Source organism: Salmo trutta, chromosome 36 (assembly GCF_901001165.1).
Source record: "Salmo trutta chromosome 36, fSalTru1.1, whole genome shotgun sequence".
Lineage (NCBI taxonomy): Eukaryota > Metazoa > Chordata > Actinopteri > Salmoniformes > Salmonidae > Salmo > Salmo trutta.
In genome coordinates, this window is record NC_042992.1 from 41,580,473 (window position 1) to 41,596,311 (window position 15,839).

The 15,839-nt window shown below is 39.2% G+C and overlaps 1 protein-coding gene across 3 annotated transcripts in view; it reads right to left on the bottom strand.

The window, feature by feature from the left end:
• nudcd1 (NudC domain containing 1) overlaps positions 1-15,839 on the bottom strand; it is a 40,579-nt gene that overhangs the window by 12,272 nt on the left and 12,468 nt on the right. For 2 of the 3 annotated variants that reach the window (XM_029735947.1, XM_029735949.1), the window contains exons 4-6: positions 15,338-15,530; positions 13,532-13,747; positions 10,094-10,301 (exon numbers count right to left, since the gene is read on the bottom strand). In XM_029735947.1, coding sequence (XP_029591807.1) covers positions 10,094-10,301; positions 13,532-13,747; positions 15,338-15,530 — 617 coding nt within the window. The remainder of the gene's footprint in view (positions 1-10,093; positions 10,302-13,531; positions 13,748-15,337; positions 15,531-15,839) is intronic. The other variant, XM_029735948.1, reaches the window with a different exon arrangement.

Below are 15,839 nucleotides of genomic sequence, written 5' to 3' on the forward strand. Positions count from 1 at the left end.
GCAGTCCGTAGGTGTGAGGGGCCAGGGTGTAGAAAAAGCCCATGGAGTTGGTGGAATAATCCTTTAATTCATTGCCACTTACTCAGCTGGGCCAGGGGTGCTTTAATTAGGTCAGGTGGAAATGTCCGACAGATCTCCACTCCATAAAAGGAGGAAATCACCATCGCCTGATCGCGCTGCTTTCTCTTCCTTCACTCTGTCTAATCTAGAAGTTCTGTGCGTCCATGAATCAACGTAAGTCCACCGACTCTGTTACCTTTCATCTGAACTATCTGTTACGATCGGGAGAGTGGGCCATCAGTTGTTGTTTGAAGTTATTTTCGCGTGGCTTGGAGCGCACGCTTCAAACATTTTGTCTAATGTGAATGGTCAATGATTCCGGCCCTACGGATCATAATAGGCCAATTATGCAATTGGTATGGTTAATATGTAATGAAATTCCATGTACACATGAAGACACTTGAAAGGGTGAAATAAGAAAGTAATTGTTTGTTGAACTGATCGGCACTGATATCCAACTAATGGCGATTATAGATTGAATAACCGATCACTGTTTGTATTATTCTTTCATGATAAATAGTTACGAGCCTAAATTACTCACCGATGATTCCTATTGACTTATTAATGAACTGAATTGTTGAATTCCCTAAATGATGTTAATAATGAATGATTGTTATGATTAGATCTTTGTGATGATGGATTTCATTGGATACACGTTATTCTGTTTCCTTTGTTATGCAGCACAGACTACTCAGTAAATATACCACTGTATGGTTAAAGGAATTCCTGCCTCAGTCTCATCCATTCCTCTGTCACCTGACCCTTGACCACCTGTTCACCCTCACTGTCAGTCATCCTACCTGTCCAGCTACCCACACAGATTCCACTAATCTTTCACAGGGTGACTGGGTTCTGTTTGAAGCACGGTACCTGGTGAAACCCTATCGGAAGGAGGACCTCATTCTGAAAAGTGTCTGTGTGAACGTCTACGTAATCCTCAGAAGTGGTGAATTCCAATTATTTTAAATGTGCTAGCCAGGTATGCCCTGGGTTTGGTAATTTAGCGTTAAATATCTAGAATCTGTGTGAACTAGTTTTGGCCATTTAACGTTAAAACATCCGGAATCTGTGCGAACTAGTTAAGACCATTTATGATATAATGTAAGATAGTAAGGTGCACCTGTAATTGTTTTAAATCTGTACCCCATTTTAGAAGTATTGAAAAGATGTAAATATATGAGTTGCATTATCCTAAGAACTAACCATGAGATAGAAATGAGAAAATATTCCTGCAAGTTGAAATATTGTCGAAAAACATCTAATTGATTAGGTATGTTTGGGAATAGCATTGTGTGGCTGTGATATGAGAGTTGTGTGAATGTGGAAATGAGTCTTAATCTGAAGTTTGGATAGTAACATATAGAAATATGCTTAATCAGATTGACATTTGGATAATAAGCTTTGATATAACGTTATATTGGGGTTCCGTTCCTTCACTGCCCATCACTTTAACCTCTATGGGACCGGCGGGACGAATTCGTCCCACCTACGTAACAGCCAGTTGAATCCTGTGGCGCGATTTTTAAAACGTTTGAAATACTATTACTTCAATTTCTCAAACATATGACTATTTTACAGCTATTTAAAGACAAGACTCTCGTTAATCTAACCACACTGTCCGATTTCAAAAAGGCTTTACAACGAAAGCAAAACATTAGATTATGTCAGGAGAGTGCCCAGCAAGAAATAATCAGACACCCATTTTTCAAGCTAGCATATAATGTCACAAAAACCCAAACCACAGCTAAATGCAGCACTAACCTTTTATGATCTTCATCAGATGACACACCTAGGACATTATGTTATACAATACATGCATGTCTGTTCAATCAAGTTCATATTTATATCAAAAACCAGCTTTTTACATTAGCATGTGACGTTCAGAAAAAGTATACCCCTCGCAAACTTCCGGGGAATTTACTAACAATTTGCTAAACTACTCACAAAAAGCATAACAATTATTTTAAGAATTATAGATACATTACTCCTCTATGCACTCGATATGTCCGATTTTAAAATAGCTTTTCGGGATGAAGCACATTTTGCAATATTCTAAGTACATAGCCCAGCCATCACGGGATAGCTATTTAGACACCCGGCAAGTTTAGCCTTCATCAAAATCACATTTCCTATAAGAAAAATGGTCTTACCTTTCCTGTTCTTCGTCAGAATGCACTCCCAGGACTTCTACTTCAATAACAAATGTAGGTTTGGTCCCAAATAATCCATCGTTATATCCAAACAGCGGCGTTTTGTTCGTGCATTCTAGACACTATCAGAATTGTAAATCACGGTCGTGCGCAATTTATGCAATTTATCTCGTAGAAAAGCGATAATATTCCGACCGGGAATCTGCAATTAGCTAAACAGCCGAAGGAAAATACTGCACGGGGGCGAATCGCGCCTAATTCTATTGTCCTCTGATGGGACACTTGGAAAAGGGGATAATGTGTTTCAGCCTGAGGCTGCCTCGTCATCGTTCAGGTTTTTCCCGGGTTCTGAGAGCGTATTGGAGCCCTAGGAAATCACGTTACAGCTAAGATCCTGACTCTTCAATAAACAGAAGCAAGAACAACAACACCTTGTCAGACAGGGTACTTCCTGCATGAAACCTTCTCAGGTTTTTGCCTGCCATAGGAGTTATGTTATACTCACAGACACCATTCAAACAGTTTTAGAAACTTTAGGGCGTTTTCTATCCAAACCTGAACAATAATATGCATATTCTAGCTTCTGAGTTGGTGTAGGAGGCAGTTAAAAATGGGCACATATTTTTTCCAAAATTCTCAATACTGCCCCCTTGCCCGTAGAGGTTAAAAAGCAGCAGAAGGTCTATAGTTCCTGAGAGGCTTGATTTTGCCATGGTCTCTGGGAGGTTAGAAAACTGTTGAGGATCCCATGACGGGCCGGTCATTGTCCGGGAAACAAAAGTACATTTTTTGGGTTCTGCTGGGAGTATGTTTGGAGAGATGCTTCGTAGCTATGGAGAGTCCTTGAAAAAGCAAACGGAATGGTTGTCTTGAGTACCTAAGAATTTCTTACGTTTTATATGGATTTTGCGAAGATACAATTCATCATTTTCATATGCGTGCATAATCGATTACTAGAGATTTGATGAAGTAATACTGGGAATATAATTAGATACAATTTAAACCACCGATACGTAGACGTACATAGGTTTTGAGTTGGTATCTTTAATGGATAATTTGAATAAAGATGAGGTTTAAGCATTATTAAACTGTCTGGGCAATTGTGCTCTAGAAACTGATTGGAGTGTGTCCACTTTTGGTTAACTTACTGTGACAATGTAACTATAAAACGCTTTTTGGATTTTCTCCGTACGGGTACTACTACATTTGAAATAAAAAACTGCCCTCAAGGCCTGAAAATGTGTTTTATTTTTTTCTTCCCAGTATGAGAGAAGATGCTGGATTTATTGAATAAACCTTTTCCATAAAGTTAGAGCGAATTAAGATGGAATCTCAATGTAATTTATAACGTCGTACAAAGCCTAGGGTATCCATCAAACTAATTATCATTGCGTGATTAATGTGATGTAGTAAAGTAATTGAAATACGTTGCATGAGAAAACAATCTGCTTTTATTAAAAAGTGCAAGATTTGTTTCCTAGTCAATGAATGTCGACTTAACTCTGACTGCTACTCTATTCCTTTGGCGAATGTGAGAATCTCGCCGGAGAAACGCTTGGACCTTTAAAACCTCTTTGGGCAAGGGGGCAGTATTTTGACGTCCGGATGAAAAGCGTGCCCAAAGTAAACTGCCTGTTACTCAGGCACAGAAGCTAGGATATGCATATAATAGATTTGGATAGAAACCACTCCAAAGTTTCTAAAACAGTTAAAATAATGTCTGTGAGTATAACAGAACTGATATGGCAGGCGAAACCCCGAGGACAAACCATCCAAAAAATAATAATTTCAGCTTACCACTGTTTCCAATGGCTGTCATGTTAATTATGAGGCGAAAACCTCCCAGATTGCAGTTCCTAGGGCTTCCACTAGATGTCAACAGTCTTTAGAAAGAGTTTCAGGCAGTTTTTTTGGAAAAATGAGCTAGAATTTGTAGTTTTTCTAAGTGGCTCCCATTTTGGCTGTAGTGTTTTCATGCGCGTCTTAAATTGTATAGTTTATTTACGTATTAGGGTACCTGAGGTTTGATTATAAATGTTGTTTGACTTGTTTGGAGAAGTTTATTGGTAACGTTTGGGATTCATTTGGTATGCATTCTGAAGGAGGGAGTTTTTGGGGTTATAAAAAATGACTTTATCGAACAAAAGGACCATTTGTGATGTAGCTGGGACCTATTAGAGTGCCAACAGAATAAGATCTTCAAAGGTTAGGCTTTTATATTATCGCTATTTCTGACTGGTTGAAAAATGTTTTTCATGCTTTTGTATGCGGGGCGCTGTCCTCAGATAATCGCATGGTGTGCTTTCGCCGTAAAGCCTTTTTGAAATCTGACACAGTGGCTGGATTAACAAGAAGTTAAGCTTTATTTTGATGTATGACACTTGAATTTTCATGAATGTTAAATATTTCTATTTCTGTCATTTGAATTTCCCGCTCTGCAATTTCACCGGATGTTGTCGAGGTGGGTCGCTAGTGGAACGCCTGCGCCAGAAAAGTTTTAATTAAGGCTATTTTCTGGGAATTGTGTTGTTATTATGTGCCTGATTTTACGATTACAGACAATTGTAAATTGGGCTATTTGTGTGATTTCTTCATCGTTTCAATAACATTGGGTCTATGGTATTACCTAAAATCTGTGTTTCTGATTGTAATTCAACTATTAGTATGTTTTGTCTGAACAGATACAGCCACTAGTGTTTGTTTAAAATAAAAACTGAACGTTTAACAGCTTGCTTAGTTCAAATTGAAAGATACATTTATTCAACATAAATAGCGAGGCGATTTCGATGAAATACGTTGTTGCCTAAATGGTCTGCTGAAATAACAGAGAATGGAGTCATATTTCAATAACTGAATCAAAGAAGAGACAGTTATCTAAATCTAATGAATTCAAATAATAGTGGATAGGTAATTGCGATAGAGTTGTGCACACCGAAATGTGTTTTTTTTATGCTTAGGGATTGAGTGATGTATTTTATAATTTGGCTCATTACATGCTATTTTTAAAGTCTTGGACATTTCATAAATGTGAAGCAGAAAGAGAAGAGAAAGTTGTCAAGTTTGTTTTTAATCTTACGAGGGAGGTAAGCACAGCACGTTGTTTGAGTATGGATTATACCTTTTTCCTACTGGTAAGAATAGGAGAGTTAGTTGTGCTCCCTGGGCTATATCGGGCTGTAAGGGATTCAGGTCTGAATAGTTGAATCAGAAACATTTTGTGATATTTTCTGATTATTGTTGCTTGGTTTTATAGTTTAGGGGACACCAGTGAATTTGAGCAAGAAGTTAAAGTATTTTAACATAATAATCTGTTTCCATTACGTGGAACAATGTCCGGTCATTAAAGTGGATTGCAGTTTGAGTTTATTTTTATAGGGACAGTGCACATTAATCACAGATGTGTGTGTGTGTCTAACGGCAGGGTATTCCAGACATGGGAAGCTCTCACAGAGAAAGCAGATTGACTAAAAGTGCTTTTCCTTAAAACCTGTTGGGGATAGGGGGCAGTATTGAGACTTTTGAAAAAAATATGTGCCCATTTTTAACTGCCTCCTACACCAACTCAGAAGCTAGAATATGCATATTATTGTTCAGGTTTGGATAGAAAACACTCTGAATTTTCTAAAACTGTTTGAATGGTGTCTGTAAGTATAACAGAACTCATATGGCAGTCAAAACCCTGAGACAAATTCTGACAGGAAGTGGATACCTGATGTGTTGAATTACCTTTAAGCCTATGCCATTGAAACACACAGGGGCTTATTAATCGTTGAGCACTTCCTATGGCTTCCACTAGAAGTCACCAGTCTTTACAAAGTTGTTTGAGTCTTCTACTGTGAGAACTGAACGAACAAGAGCCTTGGAACGGTGGTGGCCGACAAGACTCTGGCACGCGAGTTCATGTTGGGTACTCTCGTTCCAATACGTTTTAAAAGAGAATGCAATCGTCCGCCTTGAATATTATTCATGTTCTGGTTGAAAAAGGCACTAATGATTTATGCTATACAACGTTTGAACGAATGTAAATATTTTTTCTCCCCTCTTTCATGAAGAGAAGTCCGGCGGGCTTAGATCATGTGCTAACAACACGGAGCTTTTTGGACATAAATGAGCTTTTTCGAACAAAACTACATTCGTTATGGACCTGGGATTCCTGGAAGTGACATCTGATGAAGAGAATCAAAGGTAATGGATTATTTACACAGTATTTTCGATTTTAGATCTCTCCAACATGGCGGTTAGTCTGTATCGCAAAGCGTATTTTTCTGGGCGCAGTGCTCAGATTATGGCAAAGTGTGATTTCCCAGTAAGGTTATTTTTAAATCTGGCAATCCGGTTGCGTTCAAGAGATGTAAATCTATAATTCTTTGAATGACAATATAATACTTTACCAATGTTTTCGAATAGTAATTATTTAATTTGTTGTGCTGATTTGACTGGCGGTTATTGGAGGGAAACGATTTCCTGAACATCAACGCCATAGTAAAACGCTGTTTTTGGATATAAATATGAACTTGATAGAACTAAAAATGCATGTATTGTCTAACATAATGTCCTAGGAGTGTCATCTGATGGAGATTGTCAAAGGTTAGTGCATAATTTTAGCTGGTTTTCTGCTTTTGGTGACGCCTGTCTTTGAATTGACAAAACATTACACACAGCTATTGTCAATGTACTCTCCTAACATAATCTAACTTTATGCTTTCGACGTAAAGACTTTTTGAAATCGGACAACGTGGTTAGATTAAGGAGATGTTTATCTTTCAAAGGGTGTAAAATAGTTGTATGTTTGAGAAATTTGAATTATGACATTTAATTGTTTTCAAATTTGGCGCTCTTGATATTTCACCTGTTGTTGATAGGGTGTACCAGGGGTGGCACGCTTGCGTCCCACATAGCCCCTAGAGGTTTTAACATGTTAGGGCTAGGGGGTAGTATTTACACCGCCGGATAAAAAACGTACCCGATTTAATCTGGTTACCACTCCTACCCAGTAACTAGAATATGCATATACTTATTAGATATGGATAGAAAACACCCTAAAGTTTCTAAAACTGTTTGAATGGTGTCTGTGAGTATAACAGAACTCATATGGCAGGCAAAAACCTGAGAGATTACTTTACAGGAAGTGGCCTGTCTGACCATTTATTGGCTTTCTTTGACATCTCTTTCCAAAACAAAGGATCTCTGCGGTAACGTGACACTTCCCACGGCTCCCATAGGCTCTCAGAGCCCGGGAAAAAACAGAATGTCGTCATTGCAACCCCAGGCTGAAGCACATTATCGCCTTTGTCAAGTGGCCGATCAGAGGACAAAGGGCTTAGGCTCGTGCACTGGCCGCCCCCGTCTTTCTTTTTTCCCCTCTATTTACCGAAACGCAGATTCCCGGTCGGAATATTATCGCTTTTTTACGAGATAAATTGCATAAAAATTGATTTTAAACAGCGGTTGACATGCTTCGAAGTACGGTAATGGAATATTTAGAATTTTTTTGTCACGAAATGCGCCATGCTCGTGACCCGTTTTTACCATTTCGGATAGTGTCGTGAACGCACGAACAAAACGCCGCTGTTTGGATATAACGATGGATTATTTGGGACTAAACCATCATTTGTTATTGAAGTAGAAGTCCTGGGAGTGCATTCTGACGAAGAACAGGAAAGGTAATAACATTTTTGTTATAGTAAATCTGATTTTGGTGAAGGCTAAACTTGCTGGGTGTCTAAATAGCTAGCCCTGTGATGCCGGGCTATGTACTTAGAATATTGCAAAATGTGCTTTCACCAAAAAGCTATTTTAAAATCGGACATATCGAGTGCATAGAGGAGTTCACTATCTATAATTCTTAAAATAATTGATATGCTTTTTGTGAACGTTTATCGTGAGTAATTTAGTAAATTCCCCGGAAGTTTGCGGGGGGTATGCTAGTTCTGAACGTCACATGCTAATGTAAAAAGCTGGTTTTTGATATAAATATGAACTTGATTGAATAAAACATGCATGTATTGTATAACATAATGTCCTAGGTGTGTCATCTGATGAAGATCATCAAAGGTTAGTGCTGCATTTAGCTGTCTTCTGGGTTTTTGTGACATTATATGCTAGCTTGAAAAATGGGTGTCTGATTATTTCTGGCTGGGTACTCTGCTGACAATCTAATGTTTTGCTTTCGTTGTAAAGCCTTTTTGAAATCGGACAGTGTGGTTAGATTAACGAGAGTCTTGTCTTTAAATAGCTGTAAAATAGTAATATGTTTGAGAAATTGAAGTAATAGCATTTCTAAGGTATTTGAAAATCGCGCCACAGGATTCAACTGGCTGTTACGTAGGTTACGATTTTTTCTCATTTTGTCTGTCATAGTTGAAGTGTACCTATGATGAAAATTACAGGCCTCTCATCTTTTTAAGTGGGAGAACTTGCACAATTGGTGGCTGACTAAATACTTTTTTGCCCCATTGTATATAAAAAACACCCGAACAAAAATGCACTGGCAGGGCAATTCAAGCAATGCCAATATGTGGTGATAATGTATTGGGCCTATAGCTTACTACACAAACCTCATTGCTACAGTAATGTTTTTAATTAGTTAATGTTGCATAGGCTTACGTTTTTAAGTCATGTTCAAAAAAATCGGAGCACTAGATCTCGGTTTGCATTTTGACTCCGTGATCTTGACTCAGATAAGGTTGGTGACCACTGTTCTAGAGTTCTCTGTTTACACTATCAACATTTCCCTTTACTGTGGCAATAGTGATCAAATCAACGCAATATTAGCCACTTTCAATGCAACATACCAAAACAAAACGAACAATGCAAGAGATTTTGTTGTAGGCAGAACGCATCGGAGCAGGATTCTATTGCATTGACACACACTACTCAGCTTGTACTCTACACAGACCGGTGCGGCATAAACAAGCAGAGCTGCAGTAGGGTTATATGCAAATAGACCATTGCCATCTATGGATTTGTGCCATTTACTTTAAACTGGACTATGTTTACAGCATGAGCGGTCGTGAGTAGAAGTGCTTGTTTTGAGATCAAAGCGAGAGCAGCATTTTGTTCATATCCTTTGCTAGTTATTGCGTTATTAGCCCAGTTTTAGATAATTTGTAGTCAGCAATAGGGGAGTGATTGCTTCCAACAAGAGCGTTTCTAGACATTTTAGTAAAGAGCTTTTTTTGTTTTAAAGGGACAGTGTTGTATTTTGAGACAGGCTTAAATAAACTAAGTAGAGAACAGGCAGAGGGTAGCATAAATTGTCTGATTCTCTGTAATAATGATATGAGAAAACGAATGCATTTGTTAGTCACAGTAGCCTACACTGTTAAAACTGTAACTTAAAGCAGGTACAGCCTGTGTTCACAGTAAACGCACACTACATACCTACCTCAATTACCTTGTACCCCCTGCACATTGACATTGTACTGGTACCCCCTGTATATAGCAAAATTATCATTATACTCATTGTGTATTTATTATTACATGTTATAACTTTTCCATTATTGCTCTATTTTCTCCTCTGCATTGTTGGGAAGGACCCGTAGAAGGCGTTTCACTGTTAGTTCATAAACAACCAGTGTAGACTATGTGACGAATAAAATGTAATTGTATTTGAATGGTATCTAACAAATAGGGAACAAAAAACTAACTCTTATATGAGTCAAACTATAGTTTCCTGTTTGTTTGTAGATAGTGGTAATGCTCTGATATTTCACAAAAGCGAATTCACCATGAAAGGAAATCTGACTCACGACTCTGGGCTGAGTAAAAGCAGATGTGTGCCTGCTTCCAAAATTGCACCCTATTCCCCATGTAGTGCACTACTTTCGACCAGGGCATCAATATCTCTTAATCCTCCAGGGCGGGCTGGCAAGGCCGCTAACCTTTTCTCATCTTTGATGATCCAGGCACTGGCTTCGGGGTCCACAGGGGCATGCAGCTGCCCCTCCAGCAAGGGGGCAAAACCCTGCACCCCCACACTCACATTTTCCATGGAGAGCTTGAAGAGCACGTCGTCTTTGGTGATGCCCTCAGGCATACGCACAGATACTGTTATATCCTCTATTGTCTGCTGCCAGAAGTAGATTGGATCTGAATGGCAATGGGGAGAAATAAAAATGAAATGTATGGTCAATAATGTTGAGCACATTAAGATTTCTATAGACTCGTATCTGATTAATATATAAAAAACATGTAATACAAAGCATGAACTGTATCAAATTACCATGAAAACCAAGTCTGAAGTTGGAAATGAGGATCCTAAAACTATGATAAATGGTCATAGAAATACTTATTTTCCACCATAATTTGCAAATAAATTCATTGAAAATCCTACAATGTGATTTTCTGGATTTGTTTTCTCATTTTGTCTGTCATAGTTGACGTATACCTATGATGAAAATTACAGGCCTCTCTCATCTTTTTAAGTGGGAGAACTTGCACAATTGGTGGCTGACTAAATACTTTTTTGCCCCACTGTAAGTATTCAAGACCATTTGCTATGACACTCAAAATTTAGCTCAGGTGCATCCTGTTTCTACTGATCATCCTTTCTACAACTTGGAATCCAACTGTGGTAAATTCAATGGATTGGACATGGTTTGAAAAGGCACACACCGGTCTATATTAAAGGTCCCACAGTTGACAGTGCATGTCAGAGCAAAAACCAAGCTATGAGGTCAAGGGAATTGTCCATAGAGCTTTGAGACAGGATTGTGTCGAGGCACAGATCTGGGGAAGTGTACCAAAACATTTCTGCAGCATTGAAGGTCCCCAAGAACAAAGTGATCTCTATCATTCTTAAATGGAAGAAGTTTGGCCAGACGGAAGCCACTCCTCAGTGAAAGGCACATGACAGCCCGCTTGGAGTTTGCCAAATGCACCTAAAGACTCTCAGACCATGAGAAACAAGATTCTCGGGTCTGCTGAAACCAAGACTGAACTCTTTGGCATGAATGCCAAGCGTCACATTTGAGGAAACACTGGTACCATCCCTACTGTGAAGCATGGTGGTGGCAGCATCATGCTGTCGGGATGTTTTTCAGTGGCAGGGACTGGGAGAGATCCTTGATGAAAACCTGCTCCAGAGTGCTCAGGATCTCAGACTGGGGCGAAGGTTCACCTTCCAACAGGACAACGACCCTAAGCACACAGCAAAGACAATGTAGGAATGGCTTCGGGACAAGTCTCTGAATGTCCTTGAGTGACCCCGCCAGAGCCCGAACTTGAACCCGTTCGAACATCTCTGGAGAGACCTGAAAATAGCTGTGCAGCAACGCTCCCAATCCAACCTGACAGAGCTTGAGAGGATCTGCAGAGAAGAATGGGAGAAACTCCCCAAATACATGTGTGCCAAGCTTGTAGCATCATACCCAAGAAGACTCGAGGCTGTAATCGCTAACAAAAGGTGCTTTAACAAAGTACTGAGTAAAGGGTCTGAATACTTATGTAAATGTGATATTTCAGTTTTAAATTTTTAATAAATTAGTAAACATTTTTTTTTAAACTGTTTTTGTGTAGATTGATGAAGAAAAAAAACAACTTAATCAATTTTTGAATAAGGCTGTAACCAAACAAAATGTGGAAAAAGTCAAGGGGTTTGAATAATTTCCAAAGGCACTGTATACTGTCTAGGCTACCAGTCTATTACTTTTGAGCATGCTTGGTTATTGAATGAGAGATGGATAAATGGTAGCCTAATATTTGTCGTGTAGAGGGAATAAACCAGTCAGAAAATATTATAATGAGTGAGGCCCATATAATAACACTCAAAGAACTCAAAGACACATATTAGGCTACACGCAATCTCCTTAATGGCAAATGCATCTCGTTTATCATTAGCAAAAGTTATTAGCTGACCATTAGGCCTATTATAATGGTGCCAGGTTTCCCCCATGCTTGTCTAATACCCTTGTTTGAACCAAGTATTGAGTTTATTTGTTATAATTAATTGGTTATATGTTTAAGATGATTGAATTGCTCCTAAACTGTAATGATGTTGATGCATTATGCTTTTGAATAAATATTTATTTAATGTATAAGTGAATAGTTTGCTTTACTTTGAAGTTTAAGTTTTGACCAATAAGGTCGCTTGTTAAGTTGTGGCCAATAGGAGTTGACCTGGTTAACGGGAGGCCTGGGAAAAAAAGAGAGGGAAAAAATACGTTGATGAAAGGATGGACGTGTTACCTTAGGACGGTTGGTAAAGAAAAGTTATAAAAGAAGACGACAGAACTAGAACAAAACCCATACCTACTAAGACATGAAGGAAAATACATATTTTATTTTATAAAAGAGTTATAATTTTGTTAAAACTTAGTAAAGACTGAAGCTGTCGTCTCGTCGTGGAGGTATTTGCCAGCCTTGAGGTTAGCCTAGCATCGTGTGACACCGGGAGATAATTGCTTGGGAAGCTTAACGAGTTCGTGTTCCCATGGGATATCGGTTACGGCTAATGAGTACTGTCTGCATGGGTAGCTGTGCTTGCCTTGGACTTTGTGAGGAAACCTGCATAGAACTGCCATACTTCGCTGAGGGAATATCTACCAAGGAGTCAGTAACCACAACGTGAGGTGCTTCAGGATATTTTTGGGTGTCGTCATTTTTTTTTAGCTCCAACGCGCACCAACGGTTTATTTAAGCAAACTTGAAATAATTTGGACACGGGTTGTGCACGACTCATTGGGGATTATTTTTTTATTTCTTTTGATGTTGTGTCTGAAAATGTATTTGAAAAGGTTTTAATACACATATGGAACGTTATGTATATTGCCTTGGTGGAGTCATTGATTGTTTCAATTTCATTTAATGCATGGGATGGTTTATCCTGATTCAATAACAGAAACCTATAATAATTTAATCTGAACGTAATACCCTATTGTCATAACCCTAGATAGTTTACAAAAGGAATTCTTATTGGAGATGTCCTTCTCACCTAACATCCCATGCTGCTGAGATACTCTGCATAAGTTAATATTGTGAGAGTCATATTTGAGCCTGGTGAGAGGGTTACACTTGAATCACGATTTCAAAACAACAAAGGGCCACTTCATCACAAAACTCAGACACTGGGATGACAATGCATTCAGAATACTAAAATCTATGAATTTAGTCTAATGTTGCCTGTCACCCATTTCATGTTATTTCCCTGGCAACTGATGCTTATCACATACGCACGCCCGTTCCAATCTCAAATACAAACTGTGATCAATCACAAACCCTTTTACACCACCTTTCAAAGTTCTATCCAATCCTGAGCAGTGGAAAAAATGGCATACTTAAAACAGTTTCTTCATATGTTTTATTTTCTATGCAGCTTTTACCTATGACCTGTAGCATTGACCCACCAGTGCTCGACTCCATCTCCATGGCCTGTGCCGCAGGTTGCTCCAGCAGTGCCCCGTCCACATGTGTAAAAACAAAGGGTTTCTCCGAAGCCACCATTAGCCCTTTCCCTTGGGGCTCCAACGCTGCATAGTGGGGCACTGACTTCCCCCTCAGCACCTTCCTCTTTCTTACCTTGTACTTCTTCTCCTGACCTAAAAATGGCCGATACAGCACACACAGAATACATGTTCAAGCATTATTAGACTGATTTGATTGCAATTTACAGGTTTAATTCTCATACCTGGCTACAAACATGTATTTTCTCTGCAACTTCAATATTACATGTCTTTATTATCATCAGTAGCATTTCATTATTATTCAAGTTATTACCTCTAAATATTTGTCTAGTATACAAATTAAGAAAATGCTTGTTACAGAGAGGATTGTTACATTTTCATACTGACAAAACTTAACGTATAGGCTATCGGACTCAAAAGAAACATGCAATTTCAGAGGTGTGGACTCGAGTCACATGACTTGGGCTTGAGTCTCACATTTGATGACTTGAGACTCGACTTCACTTGGAGCCTCAAGACTCGGGACTCGTCTTTGACTTGAGACTGATGACTTGAAATTATTTGGCCAGGTTTTGTAATGTTTTGTCACTCATTTTGTGGCACAGAGTCTCCGTGGATTACTCTCCACGCAGCCAGAGACAGTAGCCACAAAACACCAGTCTCAACATCAACAGTGAAGAGGCGACTCCGGGTTCCTCTGTCCAGTGTCTGTGTTCTTTTGCCCATTTTAATCTTTTCTTTTTATTGGCCAGTCTGATATGGCTTTTTCTTTGCAACTCTGCCTAGAAGGCCAGCATCCCGGAGTCGCCTCTTCACTGTTGACGTTGAGACTGGTGTTTTGTGGGTACTATTTAACGAAGCTGCTAGTTGAGGACTTGTGAGGCGTGTTTCTCAAAATAGACACTAATGTACTTGTCCTCTTACTCAGTTGTGCACCAGGCCACCAACCTCCTGTGGTGTATCATGACAATACTGCAATACTCGATTTTCCATGGCAAAAGGAAGTTTCGAAGTAATTAAAGTTCTCTATGGACCCTGATCAAAATAAATGCACTATATAGGGAATATAGTGCCATTTGGGATGCATCCCATGTCTAATTTTCTCATTCTGCTCTACCCTCATTTTATTAATTACTACGAGGTAGCTTGGTTTCAGGTCGAATGTCCAGAATTTTTATGAAAATTCTCCTTAGCAACATTTATTTTGGAAGACACAGATCTACAGTTGAGATATCAGAGCAAATTAAAGTCAATTAATGCACATTTCGATTTCCCAAACCCTAAGTAAATGTTGTTTCTGTAGGCCAGGCTTTGATAATAGAAATTATAGCCATTGATAATAGAAATGATGTGCATGAAGGTGGTAAACATGCCACAAATGTTCACATTCTAATTCCCAGCTACATGCTAATTAGCTAGCCGTCATCAACTTATGCTCTTTCACTGAGAAACTAAAAAAGCAATGATGTGATCTATCTCCATATGAATAAGATGTTTAGTTTAACTGAGGCACAAAATTATCCTGAATGACTTAGTTACTATTCCCAACTCCCTCATCCTTGACAACACAACGAGGTAGATCACATACAATGGTACAGTGAACTACATACACTATACCAGCACCCATATAGAAGAGTTAGGTTTCGTCATCCCCTAGTGTTATGAGCAGTATATGGAATATAGGGTGCCATTTGGGACGCAAACACAGTGCCCCACCCCACTCACCCTGTTCTGCAGTGTTAGAGACTGTGATCCATTCCAAAGAAACAGAGTAGCCACTTCCCTTTGCATCAGAGTCCGATGATAGGTCTTTCTGGATGCGGAGGAGCAGGACCTCCATGGAGTGGACCCCAGCCTGGACGTGAGATATGCTGTGGAGGATGGTGAAGGGCTCCCCCATCTCCTCACTGAACAAGGGCTGACAAACACACACAATCAACAAGTCTAGTTAGTTCACAGACAGAAATGTGTTCTAAGTTAAGATCAATCCATGCACAGTGGGTACGAAATGTAGTATTTATAACACATCTATAAGAACAAGATATTAGGTACACCCGTTTATTAGGTACACCCGTCTAGTACTGGGTCGGACCTCACATCGCCTCCAGAACAGCCTGAATTCATTGGGGCATGGAAAAGTTGCTCAATTGGTATCAAGGGATCTAATGTGTGCCAGGAAGACATTCCCAACATCATTATACCACTGCCACCAGCCTGTACCGTTGAC